Source organism: Trachymyrmex septentrionalis, unplaced genomic scaffold, assembly GCF_001594115.1.
Source record: "Trachymyrmex septentrionalis isolate Tsep2-gDNA-1 unplaced genomic scaffold, Tsep1.0 scaffold218, whole genome shotgun sequence".
Lineage (NCBI taxonomy): Eukaryota > Metazoa > Arthropoda > Insecta > Hymenoptera > Formicidae > Trachymyrmex > Trachymyrmex septentrionalis.
In genome coordinates, this window is record NW_017305373.1 from 263168 (window position 1) to 289615 (window position 26448).

Below are 26448 nucleotides of genomic sequence, written 5' to 3' on the forward strand. Positions count from 1 at the left end.
TGAAAAATATGGACGGATCAGGAATTGTAAAAATGATATCCAATCTCTTGAAAATTTCTAATTCTATCTACGATTTGTTTTTTTTTTAATTCTACATCGATAATTTGATGTGTAGGGATATGATATGGAAGATGCAATGGTCATCAATAAGTCTGCATATGAACGTGGTTTCGGACATGGAACAATTTATAAGTCCGAGTTTGTTGATTTGAATGATAAAAAGAGTTATTTCGCCCGTGATCCAGAGAGACCTGATCTTGAGAAAACAATAGATATTGACGGTTTACCTAGACCACGTACTATTATTAAAGAAGGAGATGCGTATTATTCGTAAGTACCTCTTGTAGCTTTAATAGCTCTTAGCTTTAATATCATCATATTATGATCTCTTAAAAATTTCATGTATTTGACAGTTATTATGATGCCGATAATGCTCAGTATGTAATTGGAAGATATAGAAGCACAGAAAACGCTTACATCGATAATGTAAAGCTATGTGGTACATTAAATAATCAAGATCCGCGGAGAGCGTGCATTACATTCCGTATTCCTGTTGGTACAATTATAATACATATATACGTAAATGTATACATGCGCGCATGTATATAATCGTAAAATATATATTTTTAAAGACTTGTATTTTGAACAATTTGTATTTAATTCAAATGTATTAAATTTTCAGAGAAATCCCACCGTTGGAGATAAATTCGCATCAAGAGCAGGACAAAAAGGAATCCTTTCGCGGCTATATCCTGTCGAAGATTTACCGTTTACGGAAACTGGAATGGTCCCTGATATTATATTCAATCCGCATGGTTTCCCAAGTCGTATGACAATAGGTAAACTAAAGAATTTATTTAATATTATTAGGAGTATGATTTAGTTTTGAGGGTTTTTTTCTCAAAAATTGATTTATTTAAACAAGATAATGAACGAATATCTTAATCAAAATATTTTTCTTCGTTTTGTATAACTTTCTCATCTTTCTGGTAAAAGATGGATTCCGCGATGATAAAAAGATTCTTCTTTGGAGTTGATTCAATTTTCAACAAATTTTCGCATATTTTCAAAATTATGAAAGTGCGTCTCTAGAGCATGTTGCATCGACTGGAATAAGTAAAAATCAGATAGAACAATGTTTAAAGAATACGCGAGATGCGGTAAGACTTCCCATTCCAGCTCTAATAGCATTTGTTTCACTGATAAGGCAACATGAGGTCGAATATTGTTATGAAGAAGGATCACTTTGCGTCATTTACTCGCAACTGGAGATCGTTTTTGGTCTAATACTTGCTTCAATTTGTATAATTATTGATAATGATCAGTGGTGATCGTTTCTTTTGGATTTAATAATTCATAATAAATAACAATAAATAAAGTGCAAAATAAGAGTCAACACATTTCTCTGAAAAGTCACACAATTAAAAGAATAAATTACAAAAAAGAAATATTTATTACAAAAAAAAGAAAAGTAAAATTATATAATAAAAAAATAAAAAATTACAAGTTGCGGCTACCGGATTGAGCCCTCTTCAGAAGTTAACATATCGAAAAAAATCATAGTACAAAATCAAACAATTATCGCAAATGTTCGCATATTCATTACATTCTCAATTCGGATGAATCTTGATGTAGAACATTATTTCGGTACGATTGAACAGTCAAATGTGTTTCGTCGAATATCTTGGAAAAGTTCTAATTAATAACAAAGGTAAAAAGACTTCTTACAAATAAATAAATTAACATACCGGAAATCTAATAAGAAATAAAGACTCACCAAAAATCATGTGTAAATTACTCAAACCAGCGTGTCTATATAAGAGTAAAAAAACTTTTAAAATATATACAGAAAGGTGAAACGCAGATGTATAAGACAGACATTACGTATCGATTATTATGTACGCTCGCTGCTACGGATCATCACGAACTGAAAAAAGAGGCAGCCCGTCAGTATCGAAAAGTCAAACTTTGTTTACAATAGGTATATATGCCTTATGAAAACCTTCGGTGTCAGTTTGTAAATTCAAACTATTTTTCTGCTTCTTAATATTGAGCATCTCGGAAATTAAGCGTTTCTTATAGCAAGACTCTTCATTCAAGGCTAAAATTTTAACATTATGCCATTGGAAATTATGATCATAATATAGCTTGTGTGCTCCGTTATGACAGAACGGACAGAAGTGTTATGTCTAATATGATTACGGTGTTCTGTAATTCTGGTTTTTAATTGTCTGCCCGTCTGTCCAACGTACGACACATCACAATTATTGCACGATATCTTATGGACTACATTACTCTTAGATGTATGGGGACAAATATCCTTTTGTACTTTAATATATTTACCCATTTTGTTAGGACTATGAAAAGATACTCTGATGTCGTTTTTATTGAACCGTTTAAATTTTTCTGTGTGAAGAGGAATAAATGGTACCGTAAGCCAAGATGAAATGTGTTGACTCTTACCTTTTATATATTATTATTTATTTTGAATAGGAAGAGTTCTTCAATTTGTTAAATGTTAATAATTCATAGTAGAGATGTAATGTACGAAAAATATCCGGTATCCGGTATTATGTGGCACTATTTTTACTATCCGATCGGATTCATTCGTATTCTAGAATTTATATTGGATTTAAATTTCATATCATTAAATTGTTGATTTTTTATTATATAAATGTTCTATAAATAAGTATGCATACTCATAATGCTATAATATCTTATATATTGCTGCAAAATTACAATTCTTTTCTCTACAGTTATCATCGCTATTGATATAGTCCTTTTTACCCTCTTTTTCTTTTTTCACTTAGCCCTTTTTTTTGGAAAAACGTTGCCTCGGAATCCAGTCGGATATCCAGAAAATATCGAATATCCGACTCGAAAAATTGCCTTCTCTGATATCGGATATCTGATAATTTTACGATCCGGTGATTCACTAGTTCATATCACAACAACACCTTGATCAAATACACAGTAATACCTTTGAATCATGAATATTACGTATCGAGGTGAATGTTGCTGGTTGACCTAGATCATGATTTTTTTCGTTTGGGATTATTAAAATAGATGCATTTTTCATCCTTAGAAACAATTTGATACAAAAAATACGTATTTAACAATAAATATGTATTTAACAAATTGAGGACTCTTCTTATACATTACAAAATAAATAACAATGAATAAAGGGCAAAGTAAGAGTCAGCACATTTTATTTTTAAAAATTAGTCATCTAATTAAAAGAATAAAATACAAATAAAGAAAAATAAAATCGAAGAAAGTATATAATAAAAATAAAAAATACATAAAAAATAAAAGATAAAAAATAAATAAAAATTTAGTAACAAGTTTCGGCTACCGGATTGAGCTCTCTTCAGACAAACATATCGGAAAAACAGAGAAAACCGTAATACAAATACTAAACGCAAATGTTTGCAAATTTATTGTATTTATAATTCGGGTGAGTCTTGATGTAGAACTCGACAATATTCACGTACGATTACACAGTCGCAAGTGTATCATATTTTTTGGAAAAGTTCAAAAACATATGTAAATTGTTCAAAGTGTGTCCATATAAAAAAAGACTATTATAACATATAAAGACAAGTGAAACGCAGACGTAAACGCCGGACATCATGTATCGCTTAATGTGTACGCTTGCTGATACGGATCACCACTCAAAATAAATATATAGATTAGGGAAGCACCCTTCAATGATCTTGATCTTGACATATTGTCAAGGTCATGACCCTGAATGACTTTGAGAAAATTTTAACCGTCAGACGGTTAAAAAGTTATAAACAAAAAAAGTTTAAAACGTAATGTCTCATTTCTGTTATACAAAATCAAAATTTTCTGCTTTAAAAACATTATTTTCTTGTATAATTAATGTTTTTAAGGCTCCTGACTATATAGTCGCGGCGGTTATGCTGGAATCGTGACGTCAGAAGAGGAATGACAGGAGTTAATTTATGTTGCATTCCATTTTTAAATAAAGACAATTTGGATGAAACAAAATGACGAGATCGCTGTAAAACTTGTAAAAATTGATGAAAACTGTCCTTTCCTCCCTTGACAATTAGTAAATGGTCGTAAAAGGCACGTAAAGCCTATATTTGGATAGAAACACACGGTCTAACAGCTGTTGAAACGAGTAAAATATACGCTTTTATAAAATTCCAAGATAACTTTAGTTTTCATCGATAATTACGACTTTGATAAGTACTAGACAAGTCATATTTTCACAAGCAAAATATAGCAAATAATAACGAAATGACATGCAACATAAGTTTTATCATCAAAACGTCACTTTTCCACGCCTACAAGTTCAGTTCATTTATCGTAGTGCGGCGCTGCAACATATATGCAAACACGAGCCCATGTACGTGTGCTCGTCATCGGCACGCTGAGAGTGAAAGAAACAGCGAGCTCTTTCTGACACTAGTCGCTTGTTTCAAGCAACCAAAAAAGGCCTTCTCAACAATCTCGGATTGCCCACGGCATCGATAAGACACGAGGGTTATTCTAAACATGTAAGTTTTAATAAATTATGGTAATAGTGTACCCCTTCCATTAATCCAGAATAATACAAATCATGTTAAAACGCAACAGTTTACGAGATATTTAATTGTTTACTATTTTTCATGTGCGTTATATCCTTCATAAACTCGAGTAGTAAGAATAATAATTCAGCAGAAGTAGAATTTTATGGGAAAAAAATTATAAATTAGCATTTCTCTTCACGAAAATCTTCGGAAGGCGATCAGAAAAGAAATGCGTATGTTTGAGGCTCGAGACTTGTAAAGAAAATATGCGAAAAAAATCGAATAGTGTCAAAAAGTACGTTTTTCGCTTATAAAACGAAAGATATTGATTGTATAAAAAAAAGTTCACTAAGAAAAATGTAGGTATTCGAAATACCTACAAAATGAAACATGAAACATTACAATCGATTTATTAGTTAAGTAGAAAAAAAAGTAAAAACTATCGGAAAAGGTTTTTTTTCACTCACTCTGTATTTATTGAGATTTAAAAGCAAAGCTTCGAAATTTTCATAAAATGTAATCCTTGTAACGAACAAAACTAATTCTGAACGAGCCTGAACTGTTCATTAGTTTTTGCAAAAAGCCAAACCATTGGCCTTTATCATTCCTAACACACTAAAAAATTTCATAAAAAGCGGAAAGAATAAGCTGGAACATGTTCATAATCAAAATGTAGTTTACAGAATATCTTGTGAGAATTGTGATGTTAGTTACGTTGGTCAGACTAAAAGACAGTTAAAGACTAGACTGCATGAACATGTTTCAAATATTAACAAAGTTCAAAATCTCCATCAGTGATTTCTAACCATCGTATGGAGGAGAATCACAACTTTAAATGGGACAAAGTAGATATAGAAATAGTTAGATCTAGAACCTTCATATAATAAAAGATTAATATCTGAAATGGTACATATTAAAAACAGAAACATGGAATAAACAGACAAAACGACACGGGATATTTGCCCGAATTGTACTCGTATTCTAACATTATACATTCTCTTTCTCCCTCCTAATATCTTTCTTCTTTTTCTCCCTTTTTGCCGTTTTCCGTTCTCAGTGAGTGTTTTTCCTTCTCGACATTGCGTCATGGAAGTCAGATGTTCGTTACTTTTACAAATTTGCTTAAAAAAAAAAATCAGTGTTGATAATATTCTTGAAGCTTCCACGGCTGCTTTCTATATAAAGTTTATGCGTTTCGCGGATTTCCTCCGTGTCCAGATCCATTCTTCGAATGCCAACGTTTCGTGAACCTTGCAGTCCACTTCATCAGAGCGAGGAGCAGCCTGATACTGAGCTGTTTCTCCGGGCCGTTTCTTTTATATTACGCTACTTGTTAGAGTGATGGGGGTAAAGAAGAAAATTGTGGGTAAGAGAGAGGAAATTGGTCGGTCTTCAATAACCGGGAGAATAGTTTTTCATATTTTATTTATGTTGTAGCCATTATCTCTATTTAAATTGTTAAGGTGTTTTTGTATCTCTATGGCTTCTCTATACTTTCTTGGAAAGTATGAAGTTGATGTTGGTTATTGTGGTCGTTTTATCAAACAGTATTTGATTGTTGTTTCGATGTTGTGTTCTGATAATGCTGACTGCATGACGTGTTTTAGCCTGACATCACGTTGGTGTTCTTTTTATCCATAGATTGACCACTCTCCCAATTTCTTCAATGTATATTACAATACTTTTAATATTATTATATTAATGTATGTGCCCGTAGGAAGGTAAATATTTTGTATACTCCTGCGGAGCTGAGTGGAGATCTTTGATCTTTAGGATTTCTTAAGATTTGTCCTATCTTTTTGGGTGATTTAAAGATAGTTCGTATATTATGTTTGTTTAATATCCTGCCAATCCGATCTATTGTTTCTTTGACATATGGGAGAATGGATAGAATTCTTTCGTCTGGTTGTGTGTCAGAGATCGTTTTCTTGTTTGCATATTTATTGATTGTTTTGATTATGTCTTTTTTGTCATGTCCGTCTTTCTGTAAGGCTAGTTTTAAGTGGTTGAGTTTTGTCTGTAGACTTCTTTGTCAGAGATGGTGAAAACTCTATGTACAAGTGAGTTGATTGCAAAGTGTTTCTGTGCTGAGTGATGGTGCGATTCGGCATGTAGGTATCTATCTGTGTGTGTTGGTTTTCTGTACACTTGATGGTTTAAGGTACGTCAGCTTTTTTAGAGACAAGAACATCTAGGAAGGGGAGTTTTCCATTTTCCTCTATATCTATAGTGAAGTGAATATTTGGATGTTGATTGTTGAAGAAAATAAGGAATTTACGAAGTTGGGCTCTGCCGTGTCTCTATATCATGAATGTGTCGTCTACATAACGGAACTTTTGGTTTTTTAGATGTTTTTCTGAGGGCCTCTTTCTCAAAGCCTCTTTCATGCTCTATGAAGATGTTGGCGATTATAGGAGAAATAAAAGAGCCCATTACCGCTCTTGAAGTTTATTCATAAAATTGGTTATTATAGGAGAAGTAAGTGGTTGTTAAGCAGTGCTCTATTAGTGCGAGACCAGACTCTATTATTATGAGATCGGAAGGGACTTTATGTGAGGTCTTTATTATGTTTAATGTGTCTTTTATTGGAACTTGTGAAAAGGGATTCTATGTCGAAATTTACAAGCAGGTCTGTGGGACGTATTTGGATTTTTTGGATCTTTTGTATAAAGTCCGTTGAGTTGGTTATGTTATATGATTCGGATTTTCCAGTGAGGGGTTATAGCTAAGTAGTATTTGTGCTAGGAAGTGGGATAAGTTGTATGTCGGGTGTACGGCGCTGACAATCAGTCTGAAGGGGATGTTTGATTTGATTACTTTTGGTAGTCCGTATAGTCTTGGTGGAAGAGGATTTGTAAGTTTTAATGTTGATTTGGTTTTACTGGGAATGTTTTTCTTCACTAGAATCTTGTTTTGTGCGATTGTATTAGTTGGATCTTTGTCAAGTTTTTTGTATGCTTTGTCCGAAAGAAGGTTCTTCATCTTTTTTTTATAGTCTGATGTGTTCATGACTATTGTCGTTTACCTTGGCCAATCGCTCTTGTCTAGTGATGTTTGGTGGAGAGGGTTTGACTTTGGAAAGGATATTGGTTACCTGTCTGCGGATATTATCTACTTGTTCTGATGGTAGTCAGTAGATGGTTGACTCTATTTGGCTGATAATTTCTTCCTTTGGAATCTTTCTAGGTGCCATTGCGAAGTTAGGGCCTTTGGCAAGCGCAGATATAGTGTCTTGAGACAAGTCTTTGTTGGATAGGTTCTTAACGTTAAGTAGAGAGGGTTGTGGAGTTTTGTGAGGGACAAGGTTTATGTATTTCTGTTTCTGTCTTTCGGATTGTGTGTGTCACATCTTCATGGTTTGTTCGTATGTAATACCATCTAAGATTTGCCAGATATCATGCTGCAACGTGGCGGATAGAAACAGGTGGAGTTTAAAGGTTTTATGGGAGATTTAGACTGTTTGTGACTTAGTGAAGTAGGTGCGTTCTTTGATAAGGATGAGATTAGTTTTATGAAGGATGTTTTTGGATTTGTGAATTCCTAGGTGGTCCTTGAGTTGTAGAAACTTTGGGATGATGTTATTATATATCCCTGCAGTCTTTTAGGAATACCAAGTTTGATAGTTTCTTGGTTAGGGAAGACCTGAGTTTGCTGAAAGTGTTTACTTTAGCAAGGATACTCTCCCCGTAGAGGTATTTGATAATATTCTACCACACATCAATATATTCTACCACAATATGGATTACAAACTTCCTGCGTTTTTTTCTCTCTTTTTTATTAATGGATTTTCAACACATTTACCTATATAACTGAGAAGGTACATTACCGTATTATATATATTGTTAATTTGTATGTGTTAGTATTAATTGTAAGTATTAATTTTTAATTTGTAAGTATTAATTTTTTTGTTCACGGTCACTTTCTAGAATATTACTTTCTTACTTTGATTTCCGATATAATTGACGTAGTGCATTACACAAAATGAAGAATACGTATTTAGACTTATAACGAGTTTTGTAATACGAGTTTGTCATATATATTTTTGGTTTATAGCGATGTTTGAATATGTTTACCGCAACATTAAGAATGACTCGAGCGGAGTCGAAACGTAAGTTTTGTCCTTTGTAATTATTATATGAGTTTTATAATTTAAATTAAAGTTCTTTGCTACATTGGCTCTTTGCCCTTCTTTTGTTTATATTTTTAGTTTTATACTTACAGAACCTTATTATTATTAGTTATTAATAAACAAATAGCTTAATCAAATGATTCGCAAAGTAATTGTAACCATGAAATATTTAGCTCTTCTTTTCTTGAATGCTTAATTTTTCGGTTTATTACTAAAAAATCATGTTTGAATACGGAATGCACATCTCATTAACAAATTTAAGCCACATGAACTATGTTTCTTTATTTAATATTGTGTAAAAAGTGTCCAATTAGACAATTAAATGTATGGAATTATTAGTACAGTAAAATTTTGTATTGATAATTTTGTACATATAATTGTCCAGTTAAACACTTTTTACAGCATATTAAATATAAAGAAACATAACTCATGTGACTTAAATTTGTTAATGAGACATGCATTCCATACTCAAACGTGATTTTTTAGTAATAAATCGAAAAAATAAAAATTTAAGAGAAGGAAAACTAAAAATTTTATGACTACAATTACTTTGTGAAACATTTGATTAAGCTATTTGTTTATATTTCGTCGAGCTACAGGTTAAAAAAAAATCATGTTTCTACATTATTTATTGTTGAGAAAATGTAAATTTTGCAAATTTTACGCACGAAATCAGATACACACGAGTTGTCGAGCGGCCCGATCTTCTTCACTCCACCCGGCGCGCTGTCACAATTTTTTAATGGTTTTAAACAAATTTTTTCGGTAACAAAAAGTTCGAGAATTTTTTAATAGCAAATTCAATTCTTCCTTGACAAATTGGTGCCATATGGAACTTTTAAAAATTTGAGCCGCAGTTAAAAAAAAATTGTTATCTCGGCTTCTAATAATCAGAAGGTAACTTTTTTTTTTAAATTCGTCGAAAAATGTCATCTATCGAATCTTTTACACGGTTATTTCATATGATTCATATTAATAAAATTATTTTCATTTTTTACAAAAAAAAGTTACCCACTTTTCAAAGTCATTTTATAATAGTTTAACTGCAAGAAATCGTTTTGCTACTAAATGTGTGTGATAGTGCAACTCTTGAAGAAGAAAAATCATCCCTGTAAATTGCTGTGCGACTGCTTAAACATGAAGAAATTAAGAAATTAAGTTTTCCAGACAGATTTTTAGAACAAATGGCTTTTTGCAAAAATACAACTAAATAATGAACATTTCAGGCTCGTTTAAGGCTAGATTTGTTCGTCTAACGAGGGCTACATTTTACGAGAATTTCAAAGACGCTTTGCGTTTAAATCTCGAACAGAGAGCGAGTGAAAAAATGGCTTCTTTTTGATGTTTTTTAATTTTTTTCTGCTTAATTAATAGATCGATTTTAATATTTTACGTCTAATTTTGTAGGTATTTCGAATACCTACATTTTTCATACTGAACTTTTTTCTATGCAATCAATATCTTTCGTTTTATAAGCGAAAAACGTGCCTTTTGGAACTATTCGATTTTTCCGCATATTTTCTTCACAAGTCTTGAATCTCAAACATACGCATTTCTTTTCTGATGACCTTTCGAAAATTTTCGTGAAGAGAAATGCTGGTTTATAATTTTTTTCCGGTAAAATTCTATAATACTTCTACTGAACTATTCTTACTACTCGAGTTTATGAAGGAGATATATATATAACACGCATGAAAAATCATAAACAATTAAATGTCTGGTAAACTGTTGCGTTTTAACATGATGTATACTATTCTGGATTAATGAGAGGGATATACTGTTACTACAATTTATTAAAACTTATATGTTATTTAGAATGCCCAACGCCTCTTATTAATGCCAGAGGCTGCCGAGCAGCCGAGAAAGCATTTTCGGTCGCTTGAAACAAGACTAGTGTGAGAAGGAGCTCGCTGTCTCGTTCACTCTCGTCGCGCCGAAGGCGAGCACACGTACATGGGCTTCTGCTTGAATTGAATTGCTTCTGCTATGGCTACTGGTTTCGCCAGACCGCCATCTGATTCTGTGTTGCTATCATCAACGCAGAGTTCTTGGCTGAGTGATCAGGAGCCTTAAAGCAGAAAATTTATGACGACTCTTCATTAAAATGAGACATGTCACACGAAAGTCATGCGTCCCTTAGCAAAGGGAGTAGTGGAGTGAAAGTCGCTTTGCGTGGAAGTCATACGTCCCTGAAAAAAGGAATGGAGAGGTGGGGTAAAAGTCATTTTGTCTAGGAGTCGTGCGCCTCTGAAGCAGGAGGGAGGTGGGGTAGTTATTGCTTCGCGTGGCAAGTGCGTTCCTTGGCAGAAGGGGAGATGGGATGGAACTCGCATCGCGTGGAAAGTCGTGCGCCCTTTAACAAAGGGGAAGGTGGTACCTCACTTTACGAAAAAGCGTTTCTAAAAAAAGCAGGAAATTTATTTTAAATTTGAGAATTTTGGTTTTATATATCAGAAATAAGACATTTCTTAACTTTTTTTGTTTATAATTTTTTAACAAGTAACGTCCGACGGTTAAAATTTCTTCAGGGTCAGTTACTTAAAATCATGATCTTGACAACATATGTCAAGTTCAAGATCATTGGGAGGGAGGAGAGCAGCTTCCCTTATTTACATATTTACTCAAAAAAAACTCTTCTTTTTTGTCTGGCGATCAACGAAATGCGAATGTTCAATCGGTTCGCAATGGCATTTTCCGATAATTGATGTGGAACTCATTTTCCTTCTTTGAATCTTTTCCATATTATGTAAACGTTTAATTGTATTGTACGATCAACATTTCTCTGGCAAATTGTGAAGTGGATTGTGCTGAATTTTTATCCAATAATATTTGCAAATCTGCTCTAGTGTTTTTTAATTGTCCCGAGCAATCTTTGTCGTTAACATTAAAATCACCATTTTTGAATTGTCTAAACCAATATTCACATGTCTTAATTGATGGAGCAACATTACCATAAGTTTCTATCAGAATTCTATGATTTTCAGCCATCGTTTTCTTCTGATTAAAAAACACAAGCAATGCTTGTCGAAAATGCTCTTTAGGAATCCATTTTTTAAATAGTATAAACACGATGTTTACTACATCTATTGTTAGTAAATGACTAAATATGGAGTAATAAGGTGGAATGGTAAGGTCCATGGCACACAAAAATTTAAGGCAGTAAGGATATTGTCAATCAACTAATCAGAAAATAAATCTTTCCTCTCCTCCCATTCCATTTGGAAAAGAAGAATTTCATAATTGGTTGATTCCCTTATGCACTATGCATTATGCGTTATACAAGAGTCTGTGCTGCGGCCATATGTCTACACAAATTTGCATAGTCGCATAAACATATGCATAAAGAAATTAAATTATCCGATCACATTTTACGTCTTTATAAGAGAAATGCGATTGGATAATTTTCTTTATGCATACATTTATGCAAGTTTGTGGGGATATATTCTAAGACGTAAGCAATAAGGAAATCAACATGTTGGATTACTGCTTATTTTATGGTCTTACAAACTCTATTGTGATTGGTCAATTTGTTTATTGCTTACGTTTTATTGCTTTTTTTTTGTTTTGCGTAGGAAGAGAAAATCTTCACGAAGTCCCTCTCCGGGAAGACTCCCAGGCAATTTTAATCGGGTTCCCAAGGAGAGAATTTATACCCGGAGAAGGGAAGATATCCGATGGCTCATACTGTCGATATGCAGGACTCGACCGAGTTGTGATCCGCGCACAAGGCGCAGAATATACCGACTTGGCCGTCTACTTGCTAAAAACTCCCCCTGAAAAGCACTGCGTCCCTGACGCATGCAAGAGGACGCCTCAGAATCACCTACCGGTATTACGTCAGAGGGGGCCCTCTGTACCTTTAGAGTCATGCTCCCACCGCTGGGTTATTGCATCCTGAATTATATATTTATAAACGCTAAGGTACAAATACAACTGTAGTCGAACCTCTATAAAAGCAACTTCTCGGGACTGATCGACCTCGAAAAATAAACAAATGCGTTAGTAGCATATGCTCGATTACTGTACAGGGGGGGGGGGAGGAAGTGTCACAACTTTTACAGAGGTTCAACTGCGTGTGCATGTGCGTGTGCGTTCGTACGTGCGTGTTTACAAAAAGTATATAATATATACACGCCCGCTTAAATTAGAGAGTCGAAGCAGACAGGGCTCGTCTTCGAGCCTCATTTTGACGCGCCCGCTCCGTCTCTTTTTTCCTCGGCATAACGATTTCGTAATACATTGCGAATTCTATTTTAGGAGAGAGCCCATAATGGCCACCATCACCGCCGGATATGCTCTCTCCAAATCCATATCTAGACCTAGTTTATGAAAGAGCACTCCCCTGTTTCCGTTCAGATGGGACAATAGAGGAGAGTGTGCCTCCTCCGCATGACGTCCATCAATTCTCGCAATTTCCGTATAGCATCCATCGATCGGTGGGGTCTAAATCCATATTGCAGATCGGAAATACCTCCGGTAGCGGTCCTGTAGGAGGAGGGGAGCAAATCAGGTTTTCTAGTTTTTTAAGCAGGACCAATGCTGGTTTTCTTCTCGGGAAGTACCCCTTCCTGATACACGCCGTGAGGCAGTGTGTCCACCATGAGGACAGATATTGGGCCGTAGCCATCACACGGCCCGCCTGAGTCAGGCGCCTTACTGATCATAATCCTTTTACATGTCGCTATGATTTTATTCTCCGTCACTGCTCACGGCTCATCCCATTCAGGGCTCCATTGTACAATCATTGTGTTCCCTCGCGGGAACAGCGTGTCCACAATTTTCTGCACTACTTCAGGGGAGAGCGCCTCCACGATGGCTGTAGAATCGCCTTTTCCATGACCACTCTGTATGGCATACTCCAAGGGTCTCCATTCAGTGTGTCGATCCCTTCCATAGATCGATCTTCGATCTACGAATCGCGCCTATTTTCCTCCTCGCCTGCCTTAACTCATTCCAGAAGTCCTGAATCCCTCCCGCTTTTGCGTCCGTGTAAATCGCCTACGACAGGCGTCTACATTTAACTTGCAGTTCGGCTATCTCTTCATTGATTGATGGTCTACCGATGGAACTTCAACGCGGTATGGAAAGGTCCGAGACCTCTCTCAAGGTAGTATCTATCCTCCTCACACCCTCATCCACCAACACGTTCCCAAAGAGAGAGGCCCATGCCTTATACTTATAGCTCCCGATTCCATTAGGTCCGTGTTCAACCTTCCCATATGTTTTACTGATTAAATTTTTTTTGTATGTCATGGCCCTAAAATATTAAGAAACAATAGCTGCGATTGGAATGTCTTCAACAATACTGACATTAGTGCCACTTCTTATAAAACTCTCAAAACTAAATCACATTCCTAATAAAATAATATAACACGACAATGACAAATTGATAGTTTTCAATTAGATCTGTCCTTAACGTAAATATTTGGATAGGCAATATTAAATATGAATTTTTTAAATAAGAAATTACTAAGAAAATGTAATTTAGATGTTAACGCGCGGCTTTACAATTTTACAATAAAGCGATAATTATTGTTTTTCATAGCTATGATGATCGAAGTGATGGCTGGAAAATCGGCGGCTGTACATGGATTGGTACACGATGCCACGCCCTTTAGGTTTGACGAAGAGAGTACAGCTGTGGACTATTTCGGGAAATTATTAGAACTTGGTGGTTATAATTATTACGGAACTGAAAGAATGTATTCGGGCATTTATGGATGTGAGATGAACGCCAGTATCTTTTTTGGCATTGTGCATTACCAAAGATTACGACATATGGTCTCTGATAAGTGGCAGGTAGTAAATTTATATTGACATTTAATGAGAATAAAATTTTTCATAATACATTGGAAACAAGACTGATATATGAATAAATTAACTAAGAAACGCTATGATTAAACTTAAATATTGGATATAATTATTACTTTCGAAATCTGCATACAGTCATAAATATCTGAAGTAAATATATTTAATATAAATTAGATATAGAATTATTATTTCAATATCCAATTTTGATCGCAGTTGGTACTTCTTATTTAAAGGATTTTTCATGTTCTTTTTTTATTTTATATTTATATTTCTTTTTGTATATTTACGCTTTGATTGCAATTCCCATTTGGTTGGTTTATTTTTTGTCTTATTCGTTTTTTCAATCTATTTTTAATATACATAGTTCGATGGTGGGCGACCTTGTTTTTTTAAATTATAATAGGAATGGACTAAACATATCTCATTTTCAGGTGAGAAGTACCGGCCCGATTGATATGCTAACGAGACAACCTATTAAAGGTCGTCGGCGCGGTGGCGGTATTCGATTTGGAGAGATGGAACGAGATGCTCTGATTTCTCATGGTTGCTCATATCTTCTTCAAGATCGTCTCTTTCATTGCTCTGATAAAATAACAGTAAGCAACAAGATATAATTTTTTTATATTCTTTTTTTTAAATATGCTAATGTAGATTCATTATGTATACATGATTTAATCATATATCAGATCTGATTATTTAATCACAAATATCTGATTAAAATATTTATGATAAATATTATTTATTTGCAGACTTTAGCATGTCATAAGTGCGGCTCTTTACTTGGACCAGAATTAACAGTGACAAATAGAAGTGATAATGATGATAAAAGATGTCGTCTATGTGGTGAAGAAGATACCGTAGACGAAATCGAAATACCATATATCTTTAAATTTCTTTTAATACAATTAGCGTCCTGCAATATAAACATTAAATTGAAATTTAGGCGGATATAATGTACCGTGAGAATATGCCTGTACGAATGTGCATGTACAGGGTCCGGCAAAATGATCTCCCACATTTTAATCTTTAATAAAAACGCCATTGTAAATGCTATTTAGATTTTATTTTTATTAACTGAAAATGTATGCTATGCCATTTGTTTTTATTGAGTTTTGAAAATTACAGAGTCCAAGTGGCGACCATTTTTTTCGATACACATTCGAAGCTGATTTCTAAAAGTTTCCATCACTCGAGCAGTAATTTGAGGCGATATTCTTGTAATTTCTTGGCGTGTTGCTGCTTTCAATTCGTCAATGGTTCGGGGGTGGTGTTGAAAAACCTTCGCTTTCAGATAGTTCCAAAGGAAAAAGTCGCATGGGGCAAGATCGGGTGAACGCGCAGGCTACCCAACGTCTCCACGTAACGAGATTACGCGTCCTGGAAACATTTCCCTTAAAACGTCCATTGTCCTTCTTGCCGTATGAGCCGTAGCTCCATCCTGTTGAAACCACACATCCGGATGTTCAAGTTCTCTAAGTTTTGGTTCCAAAAAATTGCGTAGCATGTCGACATATCGATCGGCAGTTACGGTAACAGTCACACCTCCCTCTTCAAAAAAATAGGGACCCCAAACGCCAAAAGATTCAACAGCACACTAAACGGTAACAAATGGGCTGTGAAGTGGCCTTTCATGGAGCTGCCGCGGATTCTCTGGTGCCCAGTAGCGAAAATTCTGCTTGTTCACACAGCCAGACAGATGGAAATGAGCTTCGTCACTCGTTATTAAAAGAACATTTTGTGGGATGTTTTGTTCGATAACGAAGGCACGATGCTCGCCTGTCCAATTCATGACGACAATTGAAATGGCAAGGCGCGAGCTACCAACCGACTACGCTAAGCTCCCCGTCTCTTCAGTGGTTCGGGCACAGTGGCGGTGCAAAATGTGGGAGATCATTTTGCCGGACCCTGTATATTGCGTATACAATTTTTCTTAACAGAATAAAATTTTATTTTTTTCTTTTTCTAACATTCCAGAGAACAAATTTTATTCATAAGACTAAGATATTATACGACGAAGTTTATTACACTGACGTTTTATATTTATTTCATATTCGCGACGTAAAATATCTATATATATATACACAATTCGATCAATAGTTTGTTATCAAAAATTAAGACTCCTGAGTAATCACCATAGCCATATTGAATCGTGACGTCAGAAGCGAGAAATGACACGTTAATTTTTATTACATACCATTTATAAATAAAGACAATTTGGATAAAATAAAATGATGAGATTAAAACATTGTAAAAATGCACAAAAACTACACTTATCCCCCTTGACAGTTAGTGAAAAGTGATAAAAAGTATGTGAAAATAAGCTACGCATGCACATTGAATAAAAGTATTTAATATGCCTTTTATCACTTTTTACGCTTATTTATTGACTGTCAGAAGGGATAAGCGTAGTTCTCGTCTATTTTTACAAATGTTTTAAAGCAATCTCATCATTTGTTTTATCTAAATTGTCTTTATAAATGGTACGTAGTAAAAATTAACCTATCATTCCTCGCTTCTGATGTCAGATTCAATATGTTGTAATGATACTCAGGAGCCTTAACTTGCACAAAAGAGAGACGGACTCTCTCTCTCTCTCTCTCTCTCTCTCTCCCTCCCCTCCCTACTTCTCCTCCCCCCTCTCTCTCTTAGCTATTTATCTTCCCTTTTTTTAACAATAATATAGGAAGGGAATGTATGTATCTTCAATTTTATGTAATTTACAATAAGCAGATGATAATTATATAATACTCTCAAAACTTTCTCGAAATCAGAAAATTTGTGCAAGTTGCACGAATATTCAAGCTTTCGCTGGCACTTGTACTCCAGGTTTGTTAGTAGGTGCTCCAGATGCACCTGTTTGTTCTTTCTCTAATTGCTTTCCAAGATACTCCCTAGAAAATAAATACAAATTTGAAAAAATATTTACAAAATTATAATTAAATTAAAAAATATATAAATCATGTTCCGATATACTATCAGTATTGAAAACAATTGTTTTAAGACATGAACTAATAAAAGATGAGTAAAATTTTTTAAATTCTGTAACTTACCAATTATGTACCATAAGTTTTTGTACTGCAAGAAGAGCCTCATATCTAACATTAGGATCTTCGTGTCCAAGAAGTTGCATTACGCGCTGTTTTCCACCAAGTTGTTCAATTATGCTAAAATAAACAAAACAATATTTTAACAAATTACAATTGTAGATAGAATTTAATACAATATTTCTATGAGTTAACATACTGTTTGCCACGTGGATAATGGCGCACGTATTCGCCGATGTCGAAACTAGCCACGCTAAGAACAAGCGGGTCTTTACTGGTTTCTAATAGGTGAACCAGAATCCGCAACAGTTCGTAATTCTTTTCGTTAAGACGACTAGCGTTCTCACGCCAAAATTTGCCCGATTTGTGAACAGGAGACCATTCCAGACGACCAGATTTCACTTCCGTCGAATATTCATCGAATGAACTTAGATCCTGCACAGATGCTTGCAGTTTGTCATTGAGGAACTCGATATCATCAGTGATGTCCTCGTCATCAAACTTTCGTTGACATAATATCGAAAGCTGTTTCAACACCTTGCATTGTACCATAGCGATGCAATGTTCTTTAGCTACTTGTCCATCTTCTACTTTCTCGATCAAATTCTGTTAATATAAAAAAAATACCAACTGAGATAATTAACTATTTTTTTACTCTATAATACATTCCAACTTACCCTAAACACTGCAAGTATAATACGTGTTACTTTTTCTTTGACTGAGTCGCTGAGTATATCAGCAAGAATGGGTATGACATTGAATCTGCAATGTAAGACAACATTGTAATAATTCAATGTGATCTATTAGAGTATTTTTAGTAAAACTAGAAACAAAGGATATACTCACTTATTCATTTTTTCTGCCAAGAGAGGATTGAAAGTAAGTACCCACAAACAAAAAATAAGCTGATATTGTACTTGGAAGTTTACTCTGCCAGATAGAACGCTGAGAAGAGTTGAAATTCCATCGACAGACACGAATGCAAAGCGATATTCGTCTATACGAAGCATCATTTGTAGACATCGTGCCACTGATTGAATGTACTCATTGTTCTAAATAAAATAAAATAAAAATAATATATATATTGTATATATATTATTAATAATATATACTCAATATATGTATAAGTTTTTCTTTACAAAAATACGAAGATAAGAAACAAAGACAGTGAATTTTCCTTTAATTAAAAATATTAATTAAAAAATAAGCATTTAATAAATGTTGGTTGCTACATAGAAAAGTATGATTGTAAAATAATTTTATTTTAAAGAAAGAGAGAAAGATTTAACATTTATTGAGAAAAAAAAGTAGATTTTGTAAGTTTCAAAATTAATTTAAGGTTTTAAGCAATTCGCATTTGTAAACGTAACATAAAATAGGCTTTTGTAAAACATAAATCATGCATATCTGTATTTTCAAACATTATTCAAATATTGGCTGCATTCAATAGAGAAAGCAGCTTTGCAACTTGTAAAATTCTTCAATATGATTGATTCTTGCTTTTGATTTCTTATAGATCTAAACGTATAAAATAATCGTATTGAAAAATTTTACAACAGTTGCAAAGCTGCTTTCTCTGCTGAACGCAGTCATTATTAAACTTTCATCATCCCTCAACGTAAGAGATACTTTTGTACGCAGAACATCATTAAATGTTCCGATGAATTATTAGTGGCTCGTTTATTGGCAGAATGTAATTTAAAAAACGTACTTCACAATTCGTTTAAAATAAGTAAGTATGCGAGATATTAAACATTTCGACGAATATTAGTGGCTCGCTTGTTGGCAGAATGTAATTTAAAAAACACGTCACATGTCAATTTGTTTAGAGTAATAAATACTACTGTGATTAGTCGTTAAAAAACCAACCGGGTTGAACAATTCGTGCAGTTCATTGGCCTCCTTGGCCTGCTCCACAGCAGTATCTTGTTCTAGTCCCGCATGCAAGTCTGTACGATCCTGAAGAGCATCGAACTAAAATCCCATCTCTCATTTCATTTTATCTATTACAAATTCTACTGTAATTTAAAATGCTCATATTTGAGGCTTGAACGCGGGAAGCAACGTATCTAGTTGTCAGTCGCAGGACAATTTACCATTTTATTTGGTTAGTTATGCTTATATTTAATTTGTTTACTACTATCAATTTTCCACACTTTTATCACGTAAATTCTAATAATCTCCGAATTGCCACAATCCATCGGATTAGTATGTTATAAAGGAAATATTTAATTAATTTCATATACAGTAATATCATAAATAATGTATATCAATTAAATTATATTAAAGTATATAAAATTTTAAATCAGTGTTAGTATCGTAAAGAAAGCATTAAATTCTTAAGTTATTAGATATCATTTTCATTAAGTATAAATGGGAAAGAGATGTATGATTATTTTCAAAGAAACCGTGTCAAGTGTAAAGGTGCGTACAGATGTGAGCATTTTTGCGCGCATAAACAGTTTGCGCGATCCGTCGCTTGTGCTGTACATTAAATCAGAGATCAGCAGATGGGCACTGCTCGCGGGCGCCCACTGCCCAGCTGCCCGCGGACAATAGTTGAACGAGCTGGCAATAAATTGAACGTCTTTGAGCAATAAATTATATGAGAAATAATAAAATTATGTCACATGGAAGACGCATTTTCTTCCTCTTGTATAATTTCAGTTTATATGTAAATATATAACAAAAAAATAAGATAATTAAACAAATAATTAGAAAAATAATTTTTATGAAATTTTGTTGTATCATGTATAAAATGTCTGCATGTATTTTCTTTCTTTTTTATAATCGTTGTTTGACATATTAGAAAAATATTAGAAATTAAAAAAGAATTAGAAGATCAATTTTCGTTTTTAAATAAAAATTACAGGTTAAAGAAATGAGAAAAAATGTACATAATCATATATAATAATAAATGAAAAGTATATATAATTATATATTATATTTTTATACAAAAAAAAATAAAATTGTCACATTAAATAATATTCTATACACAGGGAGGGACATTTAAAATAGGTCACCTGAATAATTCGCTCATTTTTAACAGTAGAAGAAAAAATGTCAAACAAAAGTTGCTTGATTTCGAGGGGCACATAATGTGATGTCAATAATTATTTTGTAGGTGGAGACGTAGAAGATAGGCAAAGGTCAAATCTGTTTTTTTAAATGGAATGTTTTTTTATTTACTTTCTAATAGAGCATTTTAAGACAAACACAATGACCTATAATTGAAGGTCATTCAAGATTACGCAAGGTCAATAATGGAAAATCGTTGAATGTAATGGAAAATAAATTGTTTCAAAGCACTCTTCGAATAATTTCGTGTCTTCTCTTCTTGTTGATATACCGCTAATCGTTCAAGTGTATGTAAATATTTACATACCGTTTAAATTGAATCGCACATAGCATTATCCACATTTGAGTTTGAATTCATCTATTAATCAAAGTGCGTGTCTTGCGAAATGCGTTATACGAAAGTGGAAAAAGCCGATATGATTTTCGTCTATGGTGAATGTCGCCAAATTATGAAAAAAGCAGTATGTTTGTATGCTGAAAGATTTCCCGATTGTGTCCATCTCTCATTCTCTGTTTTTTTTTTCAAACATAGTACAAACTTTTCAAGAAACAGGAAGTGTGGATAATAAAAAACGCAAACGAATAAAAAAAGCAACTAACGGAAATTCAACGAACATTTTAGCCACTGTAGCTTAAATCCACATATCAATATAAGACAGCTTGAACGTGAAAGTAGTATTAGTCGACGAAATGTTCTGTGAATACTCTATTCCAACAAATTTCATCTCTTCCATATCTCACTTCATCAAGAGTTACATGGCAATGATTTTCAAAATCGTGTACAATTCTGTGAATGGGCACTACAAAGACTACAAGAAGATGATATGTTTTCACTAAAATCTTATTTACTGACGAAGCTATATTTACAAACAATGAACAAGTAAATCTTCGCAACATGCACTATTGGTCAGTAGAAAACCCACATTGGATGAGAGAAGTGGCAGAAACCTTGGTCTATATAACCTCGGTCTGGGCCGAAATTCTTAATGATAAAATAATTGGTCCTCATTTTATCGATGGACCATTAAATAGTCGCATGGTATGCACAGATTTTAACAGAAATATTGCCACTATTATTAGAAGATCTTCCACTGTATGTACAACAATCAATGTGGTACTAGCAAGATGGATGCCCTGCTCATTTTGCACGGATTATTACTGAATTGCTAAACAGAAAATTTGGAGATCGTTGGATTGGTCGGTCAGGAAATAACAGATGGGCCGCACGTTTCCCCAAATTTAGCACCTATGGAGTTTTATTTGTGGGGAAAGTTAAAACAACAAATGTACAGCAAAATACCGATAACAAGAGAAGATATGAAGGAGCGTATAAGAAGAGCTTGCGTTGCGATTGATCCGAATGAAATTCGTCGTGCAGTGTTATTTGTGTCAACACGTTTCAGAAAATGCATCTATGTTCATCATTTTGAACACTTGTTGTAACGGTAAGTATACAAATAAGTAAATTAGTTTTTATTAGTTATTATTATATAAACCTTCAATGTTTATTTACATACCGTAATACACTTAAACAATTATCAGTATATCAACAAGAAGAGAAGACACGAAATTACTCGAAGAGTACCTTGAAACACTTTATTTTCCATTACATTCAATTATTTTCCATTATTGACTTTGCATAACCTTGAATGACCTTAAATTATAAGTCATTGTAATCGTTTTAAAATGCTCTATCAGAATGTAAGTAAAAAAACATATCATTCCATTTAAAAAAACAGATTTGACTTTTGTCTATCCTTTACGCTTCCAGCTACAAAACAATTCTTGACATCACATTATGTACCTCTCGAAACCAAATAACTTTTGTTTGGCACTTTTTCTTCTATTGTTAAAAATAAGCGAGTTCAGATGACCTGTTTTAAATGCCCCTCCCTGTATAATTATATATATTTTTATGTATTATTATAAAAGGTCGGCAACTCCTGAATAACTCGGAAAATATAAGTTTTATAGAAAAATGTCACTCTATATACAATTACATTTTTTCTCATTTTCTTAACCTATAGTTTTTATTTAAAAACAAACCAAACTCTTGCGCTTACTCTTACTTCGCCCTTTATTTGATGTTATTTATTTTATATACGAAGAGATATACCTTATATTTTTGTTATTCAAAGCAAAACTTATAGTCATAGTCGACTATAAGTCGACTGAGAAAAGTCAACTATAAGTCGGAAAACAGTCACTCGTGTTGTGCAGATCATGCAAAAGATATTTCAGAAATATTAAAAAATATTTTTTTATACAAATTTAGATAACTCAAAATAATATAAATAATAACAATGTATGTTTCGAATAAATGTTTTTTACTTATAACAATAATAACATTTAATTCGTAAATGATTGACGATTACAATTTTGATATTATTTGCGAAATAAGTGAGTTGTGAATAAAGTTGATTGTAGATATGCACAATAGCCGGGCATTCGCAAGTGCCCGCAGACGCCTATGCCCAATTTCAGCATTTTACCGAACCGTGCATTAAACGATTTTCGTGCGAAGCGGTGCTCAGTTTGAACGTGTACGAGGAACGAAAACGCCATGTGCGAACAAAACTATATAGAATAGTCCTAACGAAAAAGCAATTAATAGACGAGTATGAAAAGTTATCGGTGCGATGTTGTGGGATCCTAAACATTCATTCCACTTCCATAGTAATAAAAAGATCGATGCTTGGCAAGTAATTGTGAGAAACATGAACATAGACGTATTAGCAGCGAAACAAAAAATTGGCAGTTTATTTCTCTCCTTTCGCAGAGAAAAAGTAATGATTAGAAAAAATATTGAAAAAATATTTATTTTATGCGCACAATAGTATGTATTACAATGTATGCGCGCTATGGCTGTCCCTTAACGACATTTTGCTATTTATTCCGGTGAGTGATTGGAGCACAGTTTTATGCGCATGAATACGAATGGACATCAAAAGTTTTCGAACATTCGTACGCGCATAAAAATGCTCACGTTTGTACGCATCTTTAGATATCTCAATTACTAAATACACATTGCATGCAGTTAAAAAGGTTTTCAATTATGCCAAGGCAGGGCATAATAATAATAGACAAAGCAACCAACACTACATTAGTCCTTAAACATAGACTATTTGGCTATAAAATAAATATATGCATTTTTTAATGGTAAAACTTTCTCTTTACACAGTCAGTCCCAAATGACCTCCAACTAACCTTGACTTTGACTCTCAAAGAAATTGAGGTCACTGACCTTCTTCGTCACTCGTTACTCATTAAAAAGTTATAAACAAAACAATTTTTATGAGTAGTACGTAATTTTCAAATACAAGATACATAGTTTAGCAATATTTTCCCTTGACAGAGAGTGGGGATAAACCTTCGCATGGAAAGTCGTGCGCCCCTGAAGCAGGGGAAGGGGGAGGGGAAGATGGGGTGAAAGTATAGAGCTTATACTACTAGAGAGGGAATGGTCTATTCAAGCAATGAGTAGAACGTGTGAGTAAGACTGAGAGACAGAAGATGTATATTTCTGTCCTGTTCAGTAACTTTTCTTCTTTCGATAGAAGAGAATACATAGGCTGCTGAAAAAGTTTCTGCAAACAACATGAAAAAAAAACATGTAAAATTCGGTAAATGGCTTTATTGTTTTTCGAAATATTCGCTTTTAAGATCGATACATTTTTGCATACGCTCGAACCAATTTTCGAAGCATTTTTTTCACTCTAAGGCTGTAATCTCAGAACTCAGTGTACGAAATGTTTCAACAGCTGCTTCAGACGACTCAAATCGCTCACCACGCATCTTATTTTTAATGTTTGGGAACAATAAGAAGTCATTACGTGATAAATCAGGTGAATACGGACAATGAGTCATCAATTCGACATTATTACTGGATAAAAAATCAATGGTTTGACATGCTGTATGACAGCTGGCGTTGTCATGATGAAGGATGATGCGACGATTTCGGTTTGTTCTATGCAATTCATTTATGACTTCTGGCAAACAAATTGTTGTATATCAATCAGTATTTACAATCCTTCGATCCTCTAAAGCCACGGTTGTCACATGTCCGGTATAACCGAAGAAACAAGCAATCATTTGCTTGGCAGCACTGCGTGAACGGACAACTTTTGTTGGTTTCGGTTCATTTTGAAATATCCAAACAGTGAATTGTTGTTTACTTTCGGGCTCATACGAATAGATCCATGTTTCGTCCCCAATAACGATGTTGTAGACCAAATTTGACCGACCTCGGTTGAATTTCTTGAGCATTTCTCTGCTCCATTTAACACGAGCCTGTTTTTGAGCTTCGGTCAAATTGTGTGGGATCCAACGACTGCTGCAAAGTTTCCGTACGCTCAAGTGATCATGCAAAATCGTATGTATTGCTTTCATGTCAATGCCTAAGGATGCCTGAATCTTGCGGTATGTTACATGCCGGTCTCGCTCAATCATTTCACGCACAGCATCAACATTAGTGGCAACAATAGACGTGGATGGACGACCTTCACTGAATTCATCACTAAGAAAGGTACGTCCATACTGGAATTCGGCAAACCAATTATAAACGGTCCTATTGGATGGTGCTTCATCCCCAAAAGCCAAATGAAATCGATCGATGATTATTTCGGAGTTAGATTACATTTGTAATCGTAAAAAATCATTGCCCGAAAATTTTCATGCGAAATTTCCATTTTCTTACAAAATAACTTCTTTTAAAATACTATGCAAACAAAAGTAGTTGGCTTGAGTACAAACTGTCAATTGAATTATAGGTTAAAAACGTTTAATTTTACAGATATGATAGTAGCAGAACGTTGGCGCCACTGGAAGTACTAGATTGCAGAAACTTTTCCAGCAGCCTACGAAAGATATATTTCTGTCGCTCAGTAACTTTCCTTCTTTCTGCGCATGTGCCAAAAGAGGATAGAAGAGGATAGAAATACATCTTCTGTTTCTCAGTCTTGCTCACAGCTCGACGTATTCCCCCTCTGGTATTATAAGCTTTATAGGTAAAAATCGCTTCGCATGGAAAGTCGTGCGCTTCTTGACAGGAAAAAGGGATGGGATGAAATTCGCTTCGCGTGGAAAATCGTGCGCTTCTTGGCAGGAGGAAGGAGTGCAACTCGCTTCACGTGGAGTCGTGCGCTCCTTGGCAGGAAGGGAGATGAGGTGAAACTCAAGGAAAAATATTGCTGAAATATGTACTTTGAGTTCGAAAATTATATACTATTTATAAAAATTGTTTTGTTCATAACTTTTTAATGAGCAACAGAAAAGGTCAGTTAGAGATCATTTTGGACTGACTGTGTAAAAAGAAAATTTATTCATTTTATTCATTTTCACTTCAAAAAAATAGATTCCGAAAGTTAAATGCAAATAGTCTGTATTAGCACATTTTAAATCATATTTATATATTTAAATTATATTTTAAATCACATCTATATTTAAATATTATAAATATAGAATATATATTATCACTCGAATTGTGTATTTAGTTTTAATTTTTAACGTATTCTATTTTATTGTACTGAAGAGGGTTAAATCTTGACCGAAACGTCTACTTATTGTTATGAATTGTTTTTAAATAATATATAACTTATTTACATCCTTAGTTGTGGCTGTATGCTCTTTATTATTTAACCTTTGTAATTAACATATAATTATGTATTTATTTTAATTCCTTTTTTTAAACACGTATGCACATGCACGCACGCACGCACATATGCACAGTATGTACGAGGTCTGTTCAAAAAGTATCGCGAATTTTGAATTTCCGCGGGTTACGTATATTCGATTTTCGATTTTTTGTGGCGTTATGTTGGTACTCATGTCTCTCACTTATGCCGAC

General features: G+C 34.0%; 2 protein-coding genes across 5 annotated transcripts in view; one reads left to right on the plus strand and one right to left on the minus strand.

Moving 5' to 3' along the window:
• The window catches only part of LOC108748201 (DNA-directed RNA polymerase I subunit RPA2), a 40668-nt gene extending 25106 nt beyond the window's left edge, over nt 1–15562 (plus strand). For both annotated transcript variants that reach the window (XM_018486233.1, XM_018486234.1), the window contains 6 exons: nt 116–330; nt 414–552; nt 683–839; nt 14216–14469; nt 14913–15077; nt 15231–15562. In XM_018486233.1, coding sequence (XP_018341735.1) covers nt 116–330; nt 414–552; nt 683–839; nt 14216–14469; nt 14913–15077; nt 15231–15434 — 1134 coding nt within the window. In that variant the 3' untranslated portion in view covers nt 15435–15562. The remainder of the gene's footprint in view (nt 1–115; nt 331–413; nt 553–682; nt 840–14215; nt 14470–14912; nt 15078–15230) is intronic.
• A 1606-nt stretch (nt 15563–17168) lies between these two features.
• LOC108748205 (V-type proton ATPase subunit H) overlaps nt 17169–26448 on the minus strand; it is a 17115-nt gene continuing 7835 nt past the window's right edge. Inside the window, exons 5-10 of one of the 3 annotated variants that reach the window (XM_018486239.1) lie at nt 19395–19484; nt 18372–18577; nt 18203–18287; nt 17725–18131; nt 17532–17645; nt 17169–17372 (exon numbers count right to left, since the gene is read on the minus strand). In XM_018486239.1, coding sequence (XP_018341741.1) covers nt 17279–17372; nt 17532–17645; nt 17725–18131; nt 18203–18287; nt 18372–18577; nt 19395–19484 — 996 coding nt within the window. In that variant the 3' untranslated portion in view covers nt 17169–17278. Of the gene's footprint in view, nt 17373–17531; nt 17646–17724; nt 18132–18202; nt 18288–18371; nt 18578–19394; nt 19500–26448 lie in introns of all 3 variants that reach the window. The other 2 variants (XM_018486238.1, XM_018486240.1) reach the window with 2 other exon arrangements.